The sequence below is a fragment of the Tamandua tetradactyla genome, chromosome 14, assembly GCF_023851605.1.
Source record: "Tamandua tetradactyla isolate mTamTet1 chromosome 14, mTamTet1.pri, whole genome shotgun sequence".
Lineage (NCBI taxonomy): Eukaryota > Metazoa > Chordata > Mammalia > Pilosa > Myrmecophagidae > Tamandua > Tamandua tetradactyla.
In genome coordinates this window covers 86,297,507-86,317,617 of record NC_135340.1, presented here as the reverse complement: position 1 = coordinate 86,317,617, position 20,111 = coordinate 86,297,507, and the positions used below count along the sequence as shown (strand labels likewise).

At 55.0% G+C, this 20,111-nt stretch overlaps 3 protein-coding genes across 3 annotated transcripts; all 3 read right to left on the bottom strand.

Moving 5' to 3' along the window:
* Positions 1-5,996: 5,996 nt before the first annotated feature.
* Positions 5,997-8,866, bottom strand: LOC143655495 (protein FAM90A5-like). The gene is made up of 4 exons (XM_077126745.1): positions 8,801-8,866; positions 8,149-8,351; positions 7,512-7,566; positions 5,997-6,959 (listed from the first exon to the last, which is right to left on the bottom strand). The coding sequence occupies exons 1-4, from the start codon at positions 8,864-8,866 to the stop codon at positions 5,997-5,999; spliced, it is 1,287 nt and encodes a 428-aa protein (XP_076982860.1).
* A 2,611-nt stretch (positions 8,867-11,477) lies between these two features.
* Positions 11,478-14,347, bottom strand: LOC143655494 (protein FAM90A5-like). The gene is made up of 4 exons (XM_077126744.1): positions 14,282-14,347; positions 13,630-13,832; positions 12,993-13,047; positions 11,478-12,440 (listed from the first exon to the last, which is right to left on the bottom strand). The coding sequence occupies exons 1-4, from the start codon at positions 14,345-14,347 to the stop codon at positions 11,478-11,480; spliced, it is 1,287 nt and encodes a 428-aa protein (XP_076982859.1).
* Positions 14,348-16,957: 2,610 nt separating this feature from the next.
* On the bottom strand, positions 16,958-19,827 carry LOC143655493 (protein FAM90A5-like). Its single transcript, XM_077126743.1, has 4 exons — positions 19,762-19,827; positions 19,110-19,312; positions 18,473-18,527; positions 16,958-17,920 (listed from the first exon to the last, which is right to left on the bottom strand). The coding sequence occupies exons 1-4, from the start codon at positions 19,825-19,827 to the stop codon at positions 16,958-16,960; spliced, it is 1,287 nt and encodes a 428-aa protein (XP_076982858.1).
* Positions 19,828-20,111: the final 284 nt, after the last annotated feature.

Below are 20,111 nucleotides of genomic sequence, written 5' to 3'. Positions count from 1 at the left end.
GGAACTTTATTACCGTGGAACGCGATGCGCAATAGCTATTTACAATGACAGTGAACAATCAAAGGCCAAGAGAATCTTGCCCATTTTAGCTGGCACAGAATCACTTTTCCCAGGGGAGGGATGCTAGTAGCCGTAGCTCCCAAAGGGTGAGGCTGTGCCCCCTGTCATGCAAAATTCAGTCAACTGCACAGCAAGTGGCGATCCGTTTCATATCTTCTGGTTGGCAATAGAGTTTCTGCTGCGCTAAGTTGCAAAACACAGTTTCTGCAGCACCTGTTAAGCCACTCCTTCCCACCACCCAATTGAAAGAGGCAGTGTCTGGGTGTCCCCCCACCCCCACCCCAACTTGATCTGGGGTCCCACGAAGTGCTGGGGGAGACACAGTCCCACATCAACCAGAGCTGGGGGAGACACAGCTGCTTCCTGCATCCTTCCCCTCCTCTGTCTCTCGATCTCTTCCAAGTCGCATGAGGTCCAGAGGCAGGGTCTTTGACTGCCATGTGGGGTCTCAATCCCAGTCACTGTCCTCAGAGGAGGAAACCAGAAGATCCTCATAGAGGGACGTCACTGGATCCCGTGGGCATTGTGCCTGCACCTGCTCTGAGCCCTGAGGGCTCTGTCCGGGATCTCTACTTTTCTCAGGGGATGGGGAGGCGAGGGAGGTACGGAACCTGGAGCTCCACCACCCGTTCCCCAGTCTGGAGAAGACCATTCTGAGGCACTGGGCTGGACTCTGGCTCGATGGTGGAGGGTGGGACGTGGTGCAAGCTCGGACAAAACTCAGTTGAGTTCTGTCCTTTGGGTCCTCGAGGTCTCTGCTTGCCACCTGTACCGGTGTGCTCCTGACCACTTGCCGCCTGTACAGGGGTACCTCTTTGGGTCCAAGTGCAGTTGCACTGGGAAGAGCCTGGGGGATGTGCGCAACCCCCTGATGAGGACTCTGAGTACCCTGCCTCAGTGGCTGGAAGGGGCTGGGTCTCGGTTTCTTGGGGGGATTCTGGCAAGGCTGGGTGGGTCTCTGGGCAGACCTCTTGCCTCGTGCCCGGATGCTGATGCTCGAGTCCTTCTCGGATCTCTCTGTGACAGGCTGTGGGCTGCAATTTGAGTTCACAGCAGGACCCTTGGCTGGTGCCTGGAAGTTGAGGCCATGGCCCTGGCTAGGTCTTTCACGGGCCAGTCGGCGGAGGTGACGGGAGCAAGCAGCAGGCCCCTGTACTGCCAGCTGATCAGTGACCGCGAAGTCCATTCTTAAGTGCTGGGAAGCCGGCTGGGGGGCCGCAGGGCTATCCACTTCCTCTGCTTCATCCCGTCCAGGGGGCCAGAAGACGCTCAGTCCTGGTTTTCGAGCCAGGGGCAAGGCAGGGTCCATGGATCTCATGACAGGCCCCTCCGGGGGAGGCGGACACGTGGGTGGAGGGACCGGTGGCGGTCCCTTGGAGGTTGCGTGTAGAGGCATCGGCCGGCATGGACGCTGTCGGCAAGACACGAGAGCATACGATAGCCATGTCAGGATTTCCTCTCAATCAAGTGGATTTAAAATCACCCCCATCAAAAGGCACGGAGGATGGATAAGTAAAGCTTATTATCGCCTTCATATGATATTTCTATCGGGCTCGAAAGTGCATCATTTCTTAACATTGCCTCTCATGAAGCGAAGGAAAACACAAGCCCTTTTCCCACCCTCTTCTCCACCCTCTGCCTGCCTAATGATCTTTGCATCTGAGCATCCGTATCCCCAATTCAAAGATGTGTGGTTTTCCATATAGCGTTCTAGCTTTGGGAAGACACACCAGATTGAACCCCACCGGCCCGTGCATCAGAATGCCCCCGCTAGCGTGTTGTTGTTAACCGCCCACAACTCAAGCCTCACGGGCAAGGCTGGTGTCGCAAAGGCCTCGGATGAACGGGATTCCCATTCTCCGGAATGGACTTTTAGCACACCCTCAAGTGAACGGGTGTGGGAGTGGAGCAAACCAGGGTACCCAGACGAGGCATTGAGGTGGGAGCCAGGGATGAGACTTACCCTGATGTAGAGAGGCGTTTCTGTCCAGTCTTGCTGCTGCTTCCAATGGGTTCCCCTGGGAAGATTGGGCAGTAGAGCATTCCTCTGCTCCTCTTCCTCCCTGCCAAAATAAACAAACAATCAAACAAACAAATAAGTAAATAAATGAATGCATCAGAAAGTAAATACATAAGAAAATTAAAACCCTGCCTGAGGTGGTCTGCTCCCTACACTCTGCCCCATTTGGGAAGCAAATCCCTTATCCCGTCCACTTCCAGGTTTGGGGGTGAGTGAGCTATTGAAGACCCTGTAACGTGGCACAGACCGTTCTTTCTGACACCCGGATGCATCTCCAGTGGCTGGCAGCCTTCTGGGCTTTGCAACACTCAGCCTAACCTGGACTCGATAGCATTGCTGCCTGCTGCCTGCTGCCTGCTGCCACATGCAAGGTTGCAAGATGTGCCCTGTGCCCACCTTTATTGGCTGTGATGGGTAAAAGTAGCTCCTGAGGGTAGACCCCGAGATCACCTAGTGATCCTTGCCTATGTCTCTCCGGTTTCCCCGCCCATGCCTGAAGATGGATGCACACGCACAGAGGTGGGTGCTCTCCATCTCCTGACTGCTTCAAAGCCCAAGGATGGGTCCCAACCCTCCCCGTGCCGCACCTCTGTCTCTGTCTGTCCCCTCTGGCAGGCTTGTTCAAGGAAGCTGTGGTCTGGAGTTGCGGGGCCTTGCATGGATCCCGGTTCTCCGTGTCTTTCTTATCTGACCCCAAAGGCTGGAGGTCGAGAATCTGAGCCCAGCGCTTAATGGGGCACCTCATGCTTCTTGCCGTGTGCCCAAAGGCCCCACAGTCCTTGCACTTGACCTGTGGGCAGAGGAAGGGGAGGGTGAGTCAGCAGAAAGCACAGGCAGCTTTCAAAATTCACTCGATGGGCAGACTGGGGCAGCTGAATACTGACTGTGTGGAGGAGACTGAGGAACAGGCGGCCCTTTAGGTGGAAGGCATTTCAAGTTCTATGGTTGCTGCCAACAGCCAACGTTGAAGAGAGACCCTAGGATGAAGGATGGGTGGTGTCGCCCATGAGGAATCAGTCAGGTTTCCAGGCTCGGAGGAACACCTGGGTGGGCAGGGCAATGGGGACTGAGGCTGCTCCTCAGGTGCTCTGGTTCACCGTGTCTACCCGGCGAGGCCCAAAAAAATCCAGGCCAGGTGTGGGTGGGGAGGGGAAAGGGAATTCTGGGCACAGAACTTTGCCGATGTTCAGACTCACAGTCTGGGGGCCCCGGTCCTGAAAGAGCAAAGCCCCCACTTACCCTGGCATCCTCCTCCTCTGGTGGAGGCGCTCTCAGCCCCGCTGGCCTCTTCTGTCGCTGCTTCATGTTCTGGGCTTCGTGGGGACTGCCTAGACCCTTTGGGCTTCAGGTGAGGCTTCCACTGGTACACAGTGTTGGAGAACCTGGATCACAAGGAAGAAAAGAGAAATGTCATGGGCATACAGGAATGAGGAGGAGGAGTGAACCCGGCCCTCGCTCTGCTCTTCTCATGAAGGGATGGCCCCTCCTGAGGCATTGACCATCCTCCACCACGATGACCTCCCCTCTTAATAGAATCCCGGGTCAATCAAAACGTCCATCTTCCCGATGCTGCATTGAGATTAGCACCCTTCCACACCGGCTCTTTCGGACTCTGCGATAGTCTCCCTTAATAGACAGTGTTTGGGAGATGGAAGACAACACTTCCCCCGAATGAGGAAAAGGGGGAACTCTGGGAATGCTGCCCAGCATTGCCAAGTGGCTAACGCCGTCGGAAATCTACAGTAAAGGATGCTCCCCTCCTCCAAACTCAAATGAACCCATTCCACTTCAGCGGAGACACTTTGGACACCGAATTGTCCTAGGAAGCTTCTCCGCTCTGCTGCCGGACAGGTGACTTCCGCATGGAAGGGCTGAACTCTTGCCATGACCATTTAACCTGCCATCCCCCACCCCAACCCCAGCTAGCACCAGGCTTTGGATCTAGTTTCTCATATACAGGAAATGAATGCGCTTGAGCTAAAAGGGAGAAACCAAGCTTAGCTCCTTAAAGCCCTTTGGACCAAAGCTTGTTTCCCCAGGTAGATGCCTTGGAATTTGATGCTTCACGGGGTTAGTTGGCATCTCATTTAGAATGGCCCATTTTACCCCTCTAAGAAACACTTTTCCGAAGTTAAGGAATAAGCGCGACCCAACACTTAGAGTAGTGTCCCCCACTGCAAATTTCTCCCACTAGACTCATTCACCGAGGGGCCTACTGAGGACCCAAATGGAAAGCCACCTGAAATCCAGCTGCGTTCCTGCCGTCTGCAAGTAGATGTCCTGTAGGTAGATGCAGGGCAAACCCTCCGGGAAGCGATGCTGCTCCCAGGATCCTGGTGGACGGGTCAGTGGTGGCGGTTCCCCTCTCCGGCCAAACTTATGCTGATAGCTGCCACGTGATGGGATGTTCTCTAATCCAATCCAACCAATCCACTCAACTTTGATGTAATCAGCCCCTGGCACAACATACCGGGAATTCCCCGACCCTAGCCAGGCCGGGCATGCCAAGGTTTTTGATACGCCATCACCTGTGGATCCTAACAATATAGATTTTAGGAAAGGAATCCAGAGCGTCTAGAGATGTAAGGACACTCCCTGGATCCTTCTGCACCTTGCCTTTGGATGAGATCAAGTGTCTCATCGCCGCAAATTCCGCCTGAGGACGTCTGTTGCCCAGCCCATTCAGGTTCACACCTGATGGACTGACATCTTCATTTCGCACTGCTGGCCTCCAGAACTTTGAGAGATGCACTGATGTCATCTTAAGCCGCCCAATTTGAGGTGATCCTTTGGTGGCACACTCCCAATACCTACCCCCGACCCCCACCCAAGTTTGACTGGCGCCGGTTATAGGCTGTATTACATGTTAGAGAATGTGAGCCGCAAGTAAAGCAAAGTGTGGCCTTGGCCCGCCAGCCGAGGCGGCCCTCAGGCTTTCCTGCCCCAAAGAGATCTACAGAGTGTGCTGGACCAGCCCTAGCCCCAGGCCCTAACCCCACCCCCACCCCCACCCCCACCCCCCCCCCCACCCCCACCCCCACCCCCATACGATCGAATAAGTGTTGAACTTCTTATCCGGGGAGGACACCAGCCCTCCACATGCCTTAGAGCCCCCCAGCTGATTCCAGGTGATCCCAATGGGAGCCGAACAGAGAAATAATGCAACGCGCGACTTCTCCTGCTTTGCTGTGCATGGAGAGGCATTGGAGTGCCTGCCTATCGGCCTATTTGATGGAGCAGGGCTGGGTTTTCCCCTGGAGGCTGGGGCCCTTGATACCACTGTGTCACTAATCTCCCCTTTACGCCCAAGGAAAGGGCATCTGAGGAACGGGTTTTAAGACGGCCCCTTATATTGCAAATTCAAAACACCTGCACACGGGTCCTAATTGGGAAAACATAAAAACAAATGGAACTTTATTACCGTGGAACGCGATGCGCAATAGCTATTTACAATGACAGTGAACAATCAAAGGCCAAGAGAATCTTGCCCATTTTAGCTGGCACAGAATCACTTTTCCCAGGGGAGGGATGCTAGTAGCCGTAGCTCCCAAAGGGTGAGGCTGTGCCCCCTGTCATGCAAAATTCAGTCAACTGCACAGCAAGTGGCGATCCGTTTCATATCTTCTGGTTGGCAATAGAGTTTCTGCTGCGCTAAGTTGCAAAACACAGTTTCTGCAGCACCTGTTAAGCCACTCCTTCCCACCACCCAATTGAAAGAGGCAGTGTCTGGGTGTCCCCCCACCCCCACCCCAACTTGATCTGGGGTCCCACGAAGTGCTGGGGGAGACACAGTCCCACATCAACCAGAGCTGGGGGAGACACAGCTGCTTCCTGCATCCTTCCCCTCCTCTGTCTCTCGATCTCTTCCAAGTCGCATGAGGTCCAGAGGCAGGGTCTTTGACTGCCATGTGGGGTCTCAATCCCAGTCACTGTCCTCAGAGGAGGAAACCAGAAGATCCTCATAGAGGGACGTCACTGGATCCCGTGGGCATTGTGCCTGCACCTGCTCTGAGCCCTGAGGGCTCTGTCCGGGATCTCTACTTTTCTCAGGGGATGGGGAGGCGAGGGAGGTACGGAACCTGGAGCTCCACCACCCGTTCCCCAGTCTGGAGAAGACCATTCTGAGGCACTGGGCTGGACTCTGGCTCGATGGTGGAGGGTGGGACGTGGTGCAAGCTCGGACAAAACTCAGTTGAGTTCTGTCCTTTGGGTCCTCGAGGTCTCTGCTTGCCACCTGTACCGGTGTGCTCCTGACCACTTGCCGCCTGTACAGGGGTACCTCTTTGGGTCCAAGTGCAGTTGCACTGGGAAGAGCCTGGGGGATGTGCGCAACCCCCTGATGAGGACTCTGAGTACCCTGCCTCAGTGGCTGGAAGGGGCTGGGTCTCGGTTTCTTGGGGGGATTCTGGCAAGGCTGGGTGGGTCTCTGGGCAGACCTCTTGCCTCGTGCCCGGATGCTGATGCTCGAGTCCTTCTCGGATCTCTCTGTGACAGGCTGTGGGCTGCAATTTGAGTTCACAGCAGGACCCTTGGCTGGTGCCTGGAAGTTGAGGCCATGGCCCTGGCTAGGTCTTTCACGGGCCAGTCGGCGGAGGTGACGGGAGCAAGCAGCAGGCCCCTGTACTGCCAGCTGATCAGTGACCGCGAAGTCCATTCTTAAGTGCTGGGAAGCCGGCTGGGGGGCCGCAGGGCTATCCACTTCCTCTGCTTCATCCCGTCCAGGGGGCCAGAAGACGCTCAGTCCTGGTTTTCGAGCCAGGGGCAAGGCAGGGTCCATGGATCTCATGACAGGCCTCTCCGAGGGAGGCGGACACGTGGGTGGAGGGACCGGTGGCGGTCCCTTGGAGGTTGCGTGGAGAGGCATCGGCCGGCATGGACGCTGTCGGCAAGACACGAGAGCATACGATAGCCATGTCAGGATTTCCTCTCAATCAAGTGGATTTAAAATCACCCCCATCAAAAGGCACGGAGGATGGATAAGTAAAGCTTATTATCGCCTTCATATGATATTTCTATCGGGCTCGAAAGTGCATCATTTCTTAACATTGCCTCTCATGAAGCGAAGGAAAACACAAGCCCTTTACCCACCCTCTTCTCCACCCTCTGCCTGCCTAATGATCTTTGCATCTGAGCATCCGTATCCCCAATTCAAAGATGTGTGGTTTTCCATATAGCGTTCTAGCTTTGGGAAGACACACCAGATTGAACCCCACCGGCCCGTGCATCAGAATGCCCCCGCTAGCGTGTTGTTGTTAACTGCCCACAACTCAAGCCTCACGGGCAAGGCTGGTGTCGCAAAGGCCTCGGATGAACGGGATTCCCATTCTCCGGAATGGACTTTTAGCACACCCTCAAGTGAACGGGTGTGGGAGTGGAGCAAACCACGGTACCCAGACGAGGCATTGAGGTGGGAGCCAGGGATGAGACTTACCCTGATGTAGAGAGGCGTTTCTGTCCAGTCTTGCTGCTGCTTCCAATGGGTTCCCCTGGGAAGATTGGGCAGTAGAGCATTCCTCTGCTCCTCTTCCTCCCTGCCAAAATAAACAAACAATCAAACAAACAAATAAGTAAATAAATGAATGCATCAGAAAATAAATACATAAGAAAATTAAAACCCTGCCTGAGGTGGTCTGCTCCCTACACTCTGCCCCATTTGGGAAGCAAATCCCTTATCCCGTCCACTTCCAGGTTTGGGGGTGAGTGAGCTATTGAAGACCCTGTAACGTGGCACAGACCGTTCTTTCTGACACCCGGATGCATCTCCAGTGGCTGGCAGCCTTCTGGGCTTTGCAACACTCAGCCTAACCTGGACTCGATAGCATTGCTGCCTGCTGCCTGCTGCCACATGCAAGGTTGCAAGATGTGCCCTGTGCCCACCTTTATTGGCTGTGATGGGTAAAAGTAGCTCCTGAGGGTAGACCCCGAGATCACCTAGTGATCCTTGCCTATGTCTCTCCGGTTTCCCCGCCCATGCCTGAAGATGGATGCACACGCACAGAGGTGGGTGCTCTCCATCTCCTGACTGCTTCAAAGCCCAAGGATGGGTCCCAACCCTCCCCGTGCCGCACCTCTGTCTCTGTCTGTCCCCTCTGGCAGGCTTGTTCAAGGAAGCTGTGGTCTGGAGTTGCGGGGCCTTGCATGGATCCCGGTTCTCCGTGTCTTTCTTATCTGACCCCAGAGGCTGGAGGTCGAGAATCTGAGCCCAGCGCTTAATGGGGCACCTCATGCTTCTTGCCGTGTGCCCAAAGGCCCCACAGTCCTTGCACTTGACCTGTGGGCAGAGGAAGGGGAGGGTGAGTCAGCAGAAAGCACAGGCAGCTTTCAAAATTCACTCGATGGACAGACTGGGGCAGCTGAATACTGATTGTGTGGAGGAGACTGAGGAACAGGCGGCCCTTTAGGTGGAAGGCATTTCAAGTTCTATGGTTGCTGCCAACAGCCAACGTTGAAGAGAGACCCTAGGATGAAGGATGGGTGGTGTCGCCCATGAGGAATCAGTCAGGTTTCCAGGCTCGGAGGAACACCTGGGTGGGCAGGGCAATGGGGACTGAGGCTGCTCCTCAGGTGCTCTGGTTCACCGTGTCTACCCGGCGAGGCCCAAAAAAATCCAGGCCAGGTGTGGGTGGGGAGGGGAAAGGGAATTCTGGGCACAGAACTTTGCCGATGTTCAGACTCACAGTCTGGGGGCCCCGGTCCTGAAAGAGCAAAGCCCCCACTTACCCTGGCATCCTCCTCCTCTGGTGGAGGCGCTCTCAGCCCCGCTGGCCTCTTCTGTCGCTGCTTCATGTTCTGGGCTTCGTGGGGACTGCCTAGACCCTTTGGGCTTCAGGTGAGGCTTCCACTGGTACACAGTGTTGGAGAACCTGGATCACAAGGAAGAAAAGAGAAATGTCATGGGCATACAGGACTGAGGAGGAGGAGTGAACCCGGCCCTCGCTCTGCTCTTCTCATGAAGGGATGGCCCCTCCTGAGGCATTGACCATCCTCCACCACGATGACCTCCCCTCTTAATAGAATCCCGGGTCAATCAAAACGTCCATCTTCCCGATGCTGCATTGAGATTAGCACCCTTCCACACCGGCTCTTTCGGACTCTGCGATAGTCTCCCTTAATAGACAGTGTTTGGGAGATGGAAGACAACACTTCCCCCGAATGAGGAAAAGGGGGAACTCTGGGAATGCTGCCCAGCATTGCCAAGTGGCTAACGCCGTCGGAAATCTACAGTAAAGGATGCTCCCCTCCTCCAAACTCAAATGAACCCATTCCACTTCAGCGGAGACACTTTGGACACCGAATTGTCCTAGGAAGCTTCTCCGCTCTGCTGCCGGACAGGTGACTTCCGCATGGAAGGGCTGAACTCTTGCCATGACCATTTAACCTGCCATCCCCCACCCCAACCCCAGCTAGCACCAGGCTTTGGATCTAGTTTCTCATATACAGGAAATGAATGCGCTTGAGCTAAAAGGGAGAAACCAAGCTTAGCTCCTTAAAGCCCTTTGGACCAAAGCTTGTTTCCCCAGGTAGATGCCTTGGAATTTGATGCTTCACGGGGTTAGTTGGCATCTCATTTAGAATGGCCCATTTTACCCCTCTAAGAAACACTTTTCCGAAGTTAAGGAATAAGCGCGACCCAACACTTAGAGTAGTGTCCCCCACTGCAAATTTCTCCCACTAGACTCATTCACCGAGGGGCCTACTGAGGACCCAAATGGAAAGCCACCTGAAATCCAGCTGCGTTCCTGCCGTCTGCAAGTAGATGTCCTGTAGGTAGATGCAGGGCAAACCCTCCGGGAAGCGATGCTGCTCCCAGGATCCTGGTGGACGGGTCAGTGGTGGCGGTTCCCCTCTCCGGCCAAACTTATGCTGATAGCTGCCACGTGATGGGATGTTCTCTAATCCAATCCAACCAATCCACTCAACTTTGATGTAATCAGCCCCTGGCACAACATACCGGGAATTCCCCGACCCTAGCCAGGCCGGGCATGCCAAGGTTTTTGATACGCCATCACCTGTGGATCCTAACAATATAGATTTTAGGAAAGGAATCCAGAGCGTCTAGAGATGTAAGGACACTCCCTGGATCCTTCTGCACCTTGCCTTTGGATGAGATCAAGTGTCTCATCGCCGCAAATTCCGCCTGAGGACGTCTGTTGCCCAGCCCATTCAGGTTCACACCTGATGGACTGACATCTTCATTTCGCACTGCTGGCCTCCAGAACTTTGAGAGATGCACTGATGTCATCTTAAGCCGCCCAATTTGAGGTGATCCTTTGGTGGCACACTCCCAATACCTACCCCCGACCCCCACCCAAGTTTGACTGGCGCCGGTTATAGGCTGTATTACATGTTAGAGAATGTGAGCCGCAAGTAAAGCAAAGTGTGGCCTTGGCCCGCCAGCCGAGGTGGCCCTCAGGCTTTCCTGCCCCAAAGAGATCTACAGAGTGTGCTGGACCAGCCCTAGCCCCAGGCCCTAACCCCACCCCCACCCCCACCCCCACCCCCACCCCCACCCCCACCCCCACCCCCATACGATCGAATAAGTGTTGAACTTCTTATCCGGGGAGGACACCAGCCCTCCACATGCCTTAGAGCCCCCCAGCTGATTCCAGGTGATCCCAATGGGAGCCGAACAGAGAAATAATGCAACGCGCGACTTCTCCTGCTTTGCTGTGCATGGAGAGGCATTGGAGTGCCTGCCTATCGGCCTATTTGATGGAGCAGGGCTGGGTTTTCCCCTGGAGGCTGGGGCCCTTGATACCACTGTGTCACTAATCTCCCCTTTACGCCCAAGGAAAGGGCATCTGAGGAACGGGTTTTAAGACGGCCCCTTATATTGCAAATTCAAAACACCTGCACACGGGTCCTAATTGGGAAAACATAAAAACAAATGGAACTTTATTACCGTGGAACGCGATGCGCAATAGCTATTTACAATGACAGTGAACAATCAAAGGCCAAGAGAATCTTGCCCATTTTAGCTGGCACAGAATCACTTTTCCCAGGGGAGGGATGCTAGTAGCCGTAGCTCCCAAAGGGTGAGGCTGTGCCCCCTGTCATGCAAAATTCAGTCAACTGCACAGCAAGTGGCGATCCGTTTCATATCTTCTGGTTGGCAATAGAGTTTCTGCTGCGCTAAGTTGCAAAACACAGTTTCTGCAGCACCTGTTAAGCCACTCCTTCCCACCACCCAATTGAAAGAGGCAGTGTCTGGGTGTCCCCCCACCCCCACCCCAACTTGATCTGGGGTCCCACGAAGTGCTGGGGGAGACACAGTCCCACATCAACCAGAGCTGGGGGAGACACAGCTGCTTCCTGCATCCTTCCCCTCCTCTGTCTCTCGATCTCTTCCAAGTCGCATGAGGTCCAGAGGCAGGGTCTTTGACTGCCATGTGGGGTCTCAATCCCAGTCACTGTCCTCAGAGGAGGAAACCAGAAGATCCTCATAGAGGGACGTCACTGGATCCCGTGGGCATTGTGCCTGCACCTGCTCTGAGCCCTGAGGGCTCTGTCCGGGATCTCTACTTTTCTCAGGGGATGGGGAGGCGAGGGAGGTACGGAACCTGGAGCTCCACCACCCGTTCCCCAGTCTGGAGAAGACCATTCTGAGGCACTGGGCTGGACTCTGGCTCGATGGTGGAGGGTGGGACGTGGTGCAAGCTCGGACAAAACTCAGTTGAGTTCTGTCCTTTGGGTCCTCGAGGTCTCTGCTTGCCACCTGTACCGGTGTGCTCCTGACCACTTGCCGCCTGTACAGGGGTACCTCTTTGGGTCCAAGTGCAGTTGCACTGGGAAGAGCCTGGGGGATGTGCGCAACCCCCTGATGAGGACTCTGAGTACCCTGCCTCAGTGGCTGGAAGGGGCTGGGTCTCGGTTTCTTGGGGGGATTCTGGCAAGGCTGGGTGGGTCTCTGGGCAGACCTCTTGCCTCGTGCCCGGATGCTGATGCTCGAGTCCTTCTCGGATCTCTCTGTGACAGGCTGTGGGCTGCAATTTGAGTTCACAGCAGGACCCTTGGCTGGTGCCTGGAAGTTGAGGCCATGGCCCTGGCTAGGTCTTTCACGGGCCAGTCGGCGGAGGTGACGGGAGCAAGCAGCAGGCCCCTGTACTGCCAGCTGATCAGTGACCGCGAAGTCCATTCTTAAGTGCTGGGAAGCCGGCTGGGGGGCCGCAGGGCTATCCACTTCCTCTGCTTCATCCCGTCCAGGGGGCCAGAAGACGCTCAGTCCTGGTTTTCGAGCCAGGGGCAAGGCAGGGTCCATGGATCTCATGACAGGCCTCTCCGAGGGAGGCGGACACGTGGGTGGAGGGACCGGTGGCGGTCCCTTGGAGGTTGCGTGGAGAGGCATCGGCCGGCATGGACGCTGTCGGCAAGACACGAGAGCATACGATAGCCATGTCAGGATTTCCTCTCAATCAAGTGGATTTAAAATCACCCCCATCAAAAGGCACGGAGGATGGATAAGTAAAGCTTATTATCGCCTTCATATGATATTTCTATCGGGCTCGAAAGTGCATCATTTCTTAACATTGCCTCTCATGAAGCGAAGGAAAACACAAGCCCTTTACCCACCCTCTTCTCCACCCTCTGCCTGCCTAATGATCTTTGCATCTGAGCATCCGTATCCCCAATTCAAAGATGTGTGGTTTTCCATATAGCGTTCTAGCTTTGGGAAGACACACCAGATTGAACCCCACCGGCCCGTGCATCAGAATGCCCCCGCTAGCGTGTTGTTGTTAACTGCCCACAACTCAAGCCTCACGGGCAAGGCTGGTGTCGCAAAGGCCTCGGATGAACGGGATTCCCATTCTCCGGAATGGACTTTTAGCACACCCTCAAGTGAACGGGTGTGGGAGTGGAGCAAACCACGGTACCCAGACGAGGCATTGAGGTGGGAGCCAGGGATGAGACTTACCCTGATGTAGAGAGGCGTTTCTGTCCAGTCTTGCTGCTGCTTCCAATGGGTTCCCCTGGGAAGATTGGGCAGTAGAGCATTCCTCTGCTCCTCTTCCTCCCTGCCAAAATAAACAAACAATCAAACAAACAAATAAGTAAATAAATGAATGCATCAGAAAATAAATACATAAGAAAATTAAAACCCTGCCTGAGGTGGTCTGCTCCCTACACTCTGCCCCATTTGGGAAGCAAATCCCTTATCCCGTCCACTTCCAGGTTTGGGGGTGAGTGAGCTATTGAAGACCCTGTAACGTGGCACAGACCGTTCTTTCTGACACCCGGATGCATCTCCAGTGGCTGGCAGCCTTCTGGGCTTTGCAACACTCAGCCTAACCTGGACTCGATAGCATTGCTGCCTGCTGCCTGCTGCCACATGCAAGGTTGCAAGATGTGCCCTGTGCCCACCTTTATTGGCTGTGATGGGTAAAAGTAGCTCCTGAGGGTAGACCCCGAGATCACCTAGTGATCCTTGCCTATGTCTCTCCGGTTTCCCCGCCCATGCCTGAAGATGGATGCACACGCACAGAGGTGGGTGCTCTCCATCTCCTGACTGCTTCAAAGCCCAAGGATGGGTCCCAACCCTCCCCGTGCCGCACCTCTGTCTCTGTCTGTCCCCTCTGGCAGGCTTGTTCAAGGAAGCTGTGGTCTGGAGTTGCGGGGCCTTGCATGGATCCCGGTTCTCCGTGTCTTTCTTATCTGACCCCAGAGGCTGGAGGTCGAGAATCTGAGCCCAGCGCTTAATGGGGCACCTCATGCTTCTTGCCGTGTGCCCAAAGGCCCCACAGTCCTTGCACTTGACCTGTGGGCAGAGGAAGGGGAGGGTGAGTCAGCAGAAAGCACAGGCAGCTTTCAAAATTCACTCGATGGACAGACTGGGGCAGCTGAATACTGATTGTGTGGAGGAGACTGAGGAACAGGCGGCCCTTTAGGTGGAAGGCATTTCAAGTTCTATGGTTGCTGCCAACAGCCAACGTTGAAGAGAGACCCTAGGATGAAGGATGGGTGGTGTCGCCCATGAGGAATCAGTCAGGTTTCCAGGCTCGGAGGAACACCTGGGTGGGCAGGGCAATGGGGACTGAGGCTGCTCCTCAGGTGCTCTGGTTCACCGTGTCTACCCGGCGAGGCCCAAAAAAATCCAGGCCAGGTGTGGGTGGGGAGGGGAAAGGGAATTCTGGGCACAGAACTTTGCCGATGTTCAGACTCACAGTCTGGGGGCCCCGGTCCTGAAAGAGCAAAGCCCCCACTTACCCTGGCATCCTCCTCCTCTGGTGGAGGCGCTCTCAGCCCCGCTGGCCTCTTCTGTCGCTGCTTCATGTTCTGGGCTTCGTGGGGACTGCCTAGACCCTTTGGGCTTCAGGTGAGGCTTCCACTGGTACACAGTGTTGGAGAACCTGGATCACAAGGAAGGAAAGAGAAATGTCATGGGCATACAGGACTGAGGAGGAGGAGTGAACCCGGCCCTCGCTCTGCTCTTCTCATGAAGGGATGGCCCCTCCTGAGGCATTGACCATCCTCCACCACGATGACCTCCCCTCTTAATAGAATCCCGGGTCAATCAAAACGTCCATCTTCCCGATGCTGCATTGAGATTAGCACCCTTCCACACCGGCTCTTTCGGACTCTGCGATAGTCTCCCTTAATAGACAGTGTTTGGGAGATGGAAGACAACACTTCCCCCGAATGAGGAAAAGGGGGAACTCTGGGAATGCTGCCCAGCATTGCCAAGTGGCTAACGCCGTCGGAAATCTACAGTAAAGGATGCTCCCCTCCTCCAAACTCAAATGAACCCATTCCACTTCAGCGGAGACACTTTGGACACCGAATTGTCCTAGGAAGCTTCTCCGCTCTGCTGCCGGACAGGTGACTTCCGCATGGAAGGGCTGAACTCTTGCCATGACCATTTAACCTGCCATCCCCCACCCCAACCCCAGCTAGCACCAGGCTTTGGATCTAGTTTCTCATATACAGGAAATGAATGCGCTTGAGCTAAAAGGGAGAAACCAAGCTTAGCTCCTTAAAGCCCTTTGGACCAAAGCTTGTTTCCCCAGGTAGATGCCTTGGAATTTGATGCTTCACGGGGTTAGTTGGCATCTCATTTAGAATGGCCCATTTTACCCCTCTAAGAAACACTTTTCCGAAGTTAAGGAATAAGCGCGACCCAACACTTAGAGTAGTGTCCCCCACTGCAAATTTCTCCCACTAGACTCATTCACCGAGGGGCCTACTGAGGACCCAAATGGAAAGCCACCTGAAATCCAGCTGCGTTCCTGCCGTCTGCAAGTAGATGTCCTGTAGGTAGATGCAGGGCAAACCCTCCGGGAAGCGATGCTGCTCCCAGGATCCTGGTGGACGGGTCAGTGGTGGCGGTTCCCCTCTCCGGCCAAACTTATGCTGATAGCTGCCACGTGATGGGATGTTCTCTAATCCAATCCAACCAATCCACTCAACTTTGATGTAATCAGCCCCTGGCACAACATACCGGGAATTCCCCGACCCTAGCCAGCCGGGCATGCCAAGGTTTTTGATACGCCATCACCTGTGGATCCTAACAATATAGATTTTAGGAAAGGAATCCAGAGCGTCTAGAGATGTAAGGACACTCCCTGGATCCTTCTGCACCTTGCCTTTGGATGAGATCAAGTGTCTCATCGCCGCAAATTCCGCCTGAGGACGTCTGTTGCCCAGCCCATTCAGGTTCACACCTGATGGACTGACATCTTCATTTCGCACTGCTGGCCTCCAGAACTTGGAGAGATGCACTGATGTCATCTTAAGCCGCCCAATTTGAGGTGATCCTTTGGTGGCACACTCCCAATACCTACCCCCGACCCCCACCCAAGTTTGACTGGCGCCGGTTATAGGCTGTATTACATGTTAGAGAATGTGAGCCGCAAGTAAAGCAAAGTGTGGCCTTGGCCCGCCAGCCGAGGTGGCCCTCAGGCTTTCCTGCCCCAAAGAGATCTACAGAGTGTGCTGGACCAGCCCTAGCCCCAGGCCCTAACCCCACCCCCACCCCCCCCCCCCCCCCCACCCCCACCCCCACCCCCACCCCCATACGATCGAATAAGTGTTGAACTTCTTATCCGGGGAGGACACCAGCCCTCCACATGCCTTAGAGCCCCCCAGCTGATTCCAGGTGATCCCAATGGGAGCCGAACAGAGAAATAATGCAACGCGCGACTTCTCCTGCTTTGCTGTGCATGGAGAGGCATTGGAGTGCCTGCCTATCGGCCTATTTGATGGAGCAGGGCTGGGTTTTCCCCTGGAGGCTGGGGCCCTTGATACCACTGTGTCACTAATCTCCCCTTTACGCCCAAGGAAAGGGCATCTGAGGAACGGGTTTTAAGACGGCCCCTTATATTGCAAATTCAAAACACCTGCACACGGGTCCTAATTGGGAAAACATAAAAACAAATGGAACTTTATTACCGTGGAACGCGATGCGCAATAGCTATTTACAATGACAGTGAACAATCAAAGGCCAAGAGAATCTTGCCCATTTTAGCTGGCACAGAATCACTTTTCCCAGGGGAGGGATGCTAGTAGCCGTAGCTCCCAAAGGGTGAGGCTGTGCCCCCTGTCATGCAAAATTCAGTCAACTGCACAGCAAGTGGCGATCCGTTTCATATCTTCTGGTTGGCAATAGAGTTTCTGCTGCGCTAAGTTGCAAAACACAGTTTCTGCAGCACCTGTTAAGCCACTCCTTCCCACCACCCAATTGAAAGAGGCAGTGTCTGGGTGTCCCCCCACCCCCACCCCAACTTGATCTGGGGTCCCACGAAGTGCTGGGGGAGACACAGTCCCACATCAACCAGAGCTGGGGGAGACACAGCTGCTTCCTGCATCCTTCCCCTCCTCTGTCTCTCGATCTCTTCCAAGTCGCATGAGGTCCAGAGGCAGGGTCTTTGACTGCCATGTGGGGTCTCAATCCCAGTCACTGTCCTCAGAGGAGGAAACCAGAAGATCCTCATAGAGGGACGTCACTGGATCCCGTGGGCATTGTGCCTGCACCTGCTCTGAGCCCTGAGGGCTCTGTCCGGGATCTCTACTTTTCTCAGGGGATGGGGAGGCGAGGGAGGTACGGAACCTGGAGCTCCACCACCCGTTCCCCAGTCTGGAGAAGACCATTCTGAGGCACTGGGCTGGACTCTGGCTCGATGGTGGAGGGTGGGACGTGGTGCAAGCTCGGACAAAACTCAGTTGAGTTCTGTCCTTTGGGTCCTCGAGGTCTCTGCTTGCCACCTGTACCGGTGTGCTCCTGACCACTTGCCGCCTGTACAGGGGTACCTCTTTGGGTCCAAGTGCAGTTGCACTGGGAAGAGCCTGGGGGATGTGCGCAACCCCCTGATGAGGACTCTGAGTACCCTGCCTCAGTGGCTGGAAGGGGCTGGGTCTCGGTTTCTTGGGGGGATTCTGGCAAGGCTGGGTGGGTCTCTGGGCAGACCTCTTGCCTCGTGCCCGGATGCTGATGCTCGAGTCCTTCTCGGATCTCTCTGTGACAGGCTGTGGGCTGCAATTTGAGTTCACAGCAGGACCCTTGGCTGGTGCCTGGAAGTTGAGGCCATGGCCCTGGCTAGGTCTTTCACGGGCCGGTCGGCAGAGGTGACGGGAGCAAGCAGCAGGCCCCTGTACTGCCAGCTGATCAGTGACCGCGAAGTCCATTCTTAAGTGCTGGGAAGCCGGCTGGGGGGCCGCAGGGCTATCCACTTCCTCTGCTTCATCCCGTCCAGGGGGCCAGAAGACGCTCAGTCCTGGTTTTCGAGCCAGGGGCAAGGCAGGGTCCATGGATCTCATGACAGGCCTCTCCGGGGGAGGCGGACACGTGGGTGGAGGGACCGGTGGCGGTCCCTTGGAGGTTGCGTGGAGAGGCATCGGCCGGCATGGACGCTGTCGGCAAGACACGAGAGCATACGATAGCCATGTCAGGATTTCCTCTCAATCAAGTGGATTTAAAATCACCCCCATCAAAAGGCACGGAGGATGGATAAGTAAAGCTTATTATCGCCTTCATATGATATTTCTATCGGGCTCGAAAGTGCATCATTTCTTAACATTGCCTCTCATGAAGCGAAGGAAAACACAAGCCCTTTACCCACCTTCTTCTCCACCCTCTGCCTGCCTAATGATCTTTGCATCTGAGCATCCGTATCCCCAATTCAAAGATGTGTGGTTTTCCATATAGCGTTCTAGCTTTGGGAAGACACACCAGATTGAACCCCACCTGCCCGTGCATCAGAATGCCCCCGCTAGCGTGTTGTTGTTAACCGCCCACAACTCAAGCCTCACGGGCAAGGCTGGTGTCGCAAAGGCCTCGGATGAACGGGATTCCCATTCTCCGGAATGGACTTTTAGCACACCCTCAAGTGAACGGGTGTGGGAGTGGAGCAAACCACGGTACCCAGACGAGGCATTGAGGTGGGAGCCAGGGATGAGACTTACCCTGATGTAGAGAGGCGTTTCTGTCCAGTCTTGCTGCTGCTTCCAATGGGTTCCCCTGGGAAGATTGGGCAGTAGAGCATTCCTCTGCTCCTCTTCCTCCCTGCCAAAATAAACAAACAATCAAACAAACAAATAAGTAAATAAATGAATGCATCAGAAAATAAATACATAAGAAAATTAAAACCCTGCCTGAGGTGGTCTGCTCCCTACACTCTGCCCCATTTGGGAAGCAAATCCCTTATCCCGTCCACTTCCAGGTTTGGGGGTGAGTGAGCTATTGAAGACCCTGTAACGTGGCACAGACCGTTCTTTCTGACACCCGGATGCATCTCCAGTGGCTGGCAGCCTTCTGGGCTTTGCAACACTCAGCCTAACCTGGACTCGATAGCATTGCTGCCTGCTGCCTGCTGCCACATGCAAGGTTGCAAGATGTGCCCTGTGCCCACCTTTATTGGCTGTGATGGGTAAAAGTAGCTCCTGAGGGTAGACCCCGAGATCACCTAGTGATCCTTGCCTATGTCTCTCCGGTTTCCCCGCCCATGCCTGAAGATGGATGCACACGCACAGAGGTGGGTGCTCTCCATCTCCTGACTGCTTCAAAGCCCAAGGATGGGTCCCAACCCTCCCCGTGCCGCACCTCTGTCTCTGTCTGTCCCCTCTGGCAGGCTTGTTCAAGGAAGCTGTGGTCTGGAGTTGTGGGGCCTTGCATGGATCCCGGTTCTCCGTGTCTTTCTTATCTGACCCCAGAGGCTGGAGGTCGAGAATCTGAGCCCAGCGCTTAATGGGGCACCTCATGCTTCTTGCCGTGTGCCCAAAGGCCCCACAGTCCTTGCACTTGACCTGTGGGCAGAGGAAGGGGAGGGTGAGTCAGCAGAAAGCACAGGCAGCTTTCAAAATTCACTCGATGGACAGACTGGGGCAGCTGAATACTGATTGTGTGGAGGAGACTGAGGAACAGGCGGCCCTTTAGGTGGAAGGCATTTCAAGTTCTATGGTTGCTGCCAACAGCCAACGTTGAAGAGAGACCCTAGGATGAAGGATGGGTGGTGTCGCCCATGAGGAATCAGTCAGGTTTCCAGGCTCGGAGGAACACCTGGGTGGGCAGGGCAATGGGGACTGAGGCTGCTCCTCAGGTGCTCTGGTTCACCGTGTCTACCCGGCGAGGCCCAAAAAAATCCAGGCCAGGTGTGGGTGGGGAGGGGAAAGGGAATTCTGGGCACAGAACTTTGCCGATGTTCAGACTCACAGTCTGGGGGCCCCGGTCCTGAAAGAGCAAAGCCCCCACTTACCCTGGCATCCTCCTCCTCTGGTGGAGGCGCTCTCAGCCCCGCTGGCCTCTTCTGTCGCTGCTTCATGTTCTGGGCTTCGTGGGGACTGCCTAGACCCTTTGGGCTTCAGGTGAGGCTTCCACTGGTACACAGTGTTGGAGAACCTGGATCACAAGGAAGGAAAGAGAAATGTCATGGGCATACAGGAATGAGGAGGAGGAGTGAACCCGGCCCTCGCTCTGCTCTTCTCATGAAGGGATGGCCCCTCCTGAGGCATTGACCATCCTCCACCACGATGACCTCCCCTCTTAATAGAATCCCGGGTCAATCAAAACGTCCATCTTCCCGATGCTGCATTGAGATTAGCACCC

Excerpts from the sequence above, each read along its gene's own strand:
- LOC143655495 (XM_077126745.1), bottom strand. The coding sequence starts at position 8,866 with ATGAAGCAGCGACAGAAGAGGCCAGCGGGGCTGAGAGCGCCTCCACCA. Across the intron at positions 8,352-8,800 it reads CAGAGGAGGAGGATGCCAGG|GTCAAGTGCAAGGACTGTGG; the intron begins GTAAGTGGGGGC and ends CTCTGCCCACAG. Across the intron at positions 7,567-8,148 it reads GGGGACAGACAGAGACAGAG|GGGAACCCATTGGAAGCAGC; the intron begins GTGCGGCACGGG and ends CAATCTTCCCAG.
- LOC143655494 (XM_077126744.1), bottom strand. The coding sequence starts at position 14,347 with ATGAAGCAGCGACAGAAGAGGCCAGCGGGGCTGAGAGCGCCTCCACCA. Across the intron at positions 13,833-14,281 it reads CAGAGGAGGAGGATGCCAGG|GTCAAGTGCAAGGACTGTGG; the intron begins GTAAGTGGGGGC and ends CTCTGCCCACAG. Across the intron at positions 13,048-13,629 it reads GGGGACAGACAGAGACAGAG|GGGAACCCATTGGAAGCAGC; the intron begins GTGCGGCACGGG and ends CAATCTTCCCAG.
- LOC143655493 (XM_077126743.1), bottom strand. The coding sequence starts at position 19,827 with ATGAAGCAGCGACAGAAGAGGCCAGCGGGGCTGAGAGCGCCTCCACCA. Across the intron at positions 18,528-19,109 it reads GGGGACAGACAGAGACAGAG|GGGAACCCATTGGAAGCAGC; the intron begins GTGCGGCACGGG and ends CAATCTTCCCAG. Across the intron at positions 17,921-18,472 it reads AAACGCCTCTCTACATCAGG|CGTCCATGCCGGCCGATGCC; the intron begins GTAAGTCTCATC and ends TCTTGCCGACAG.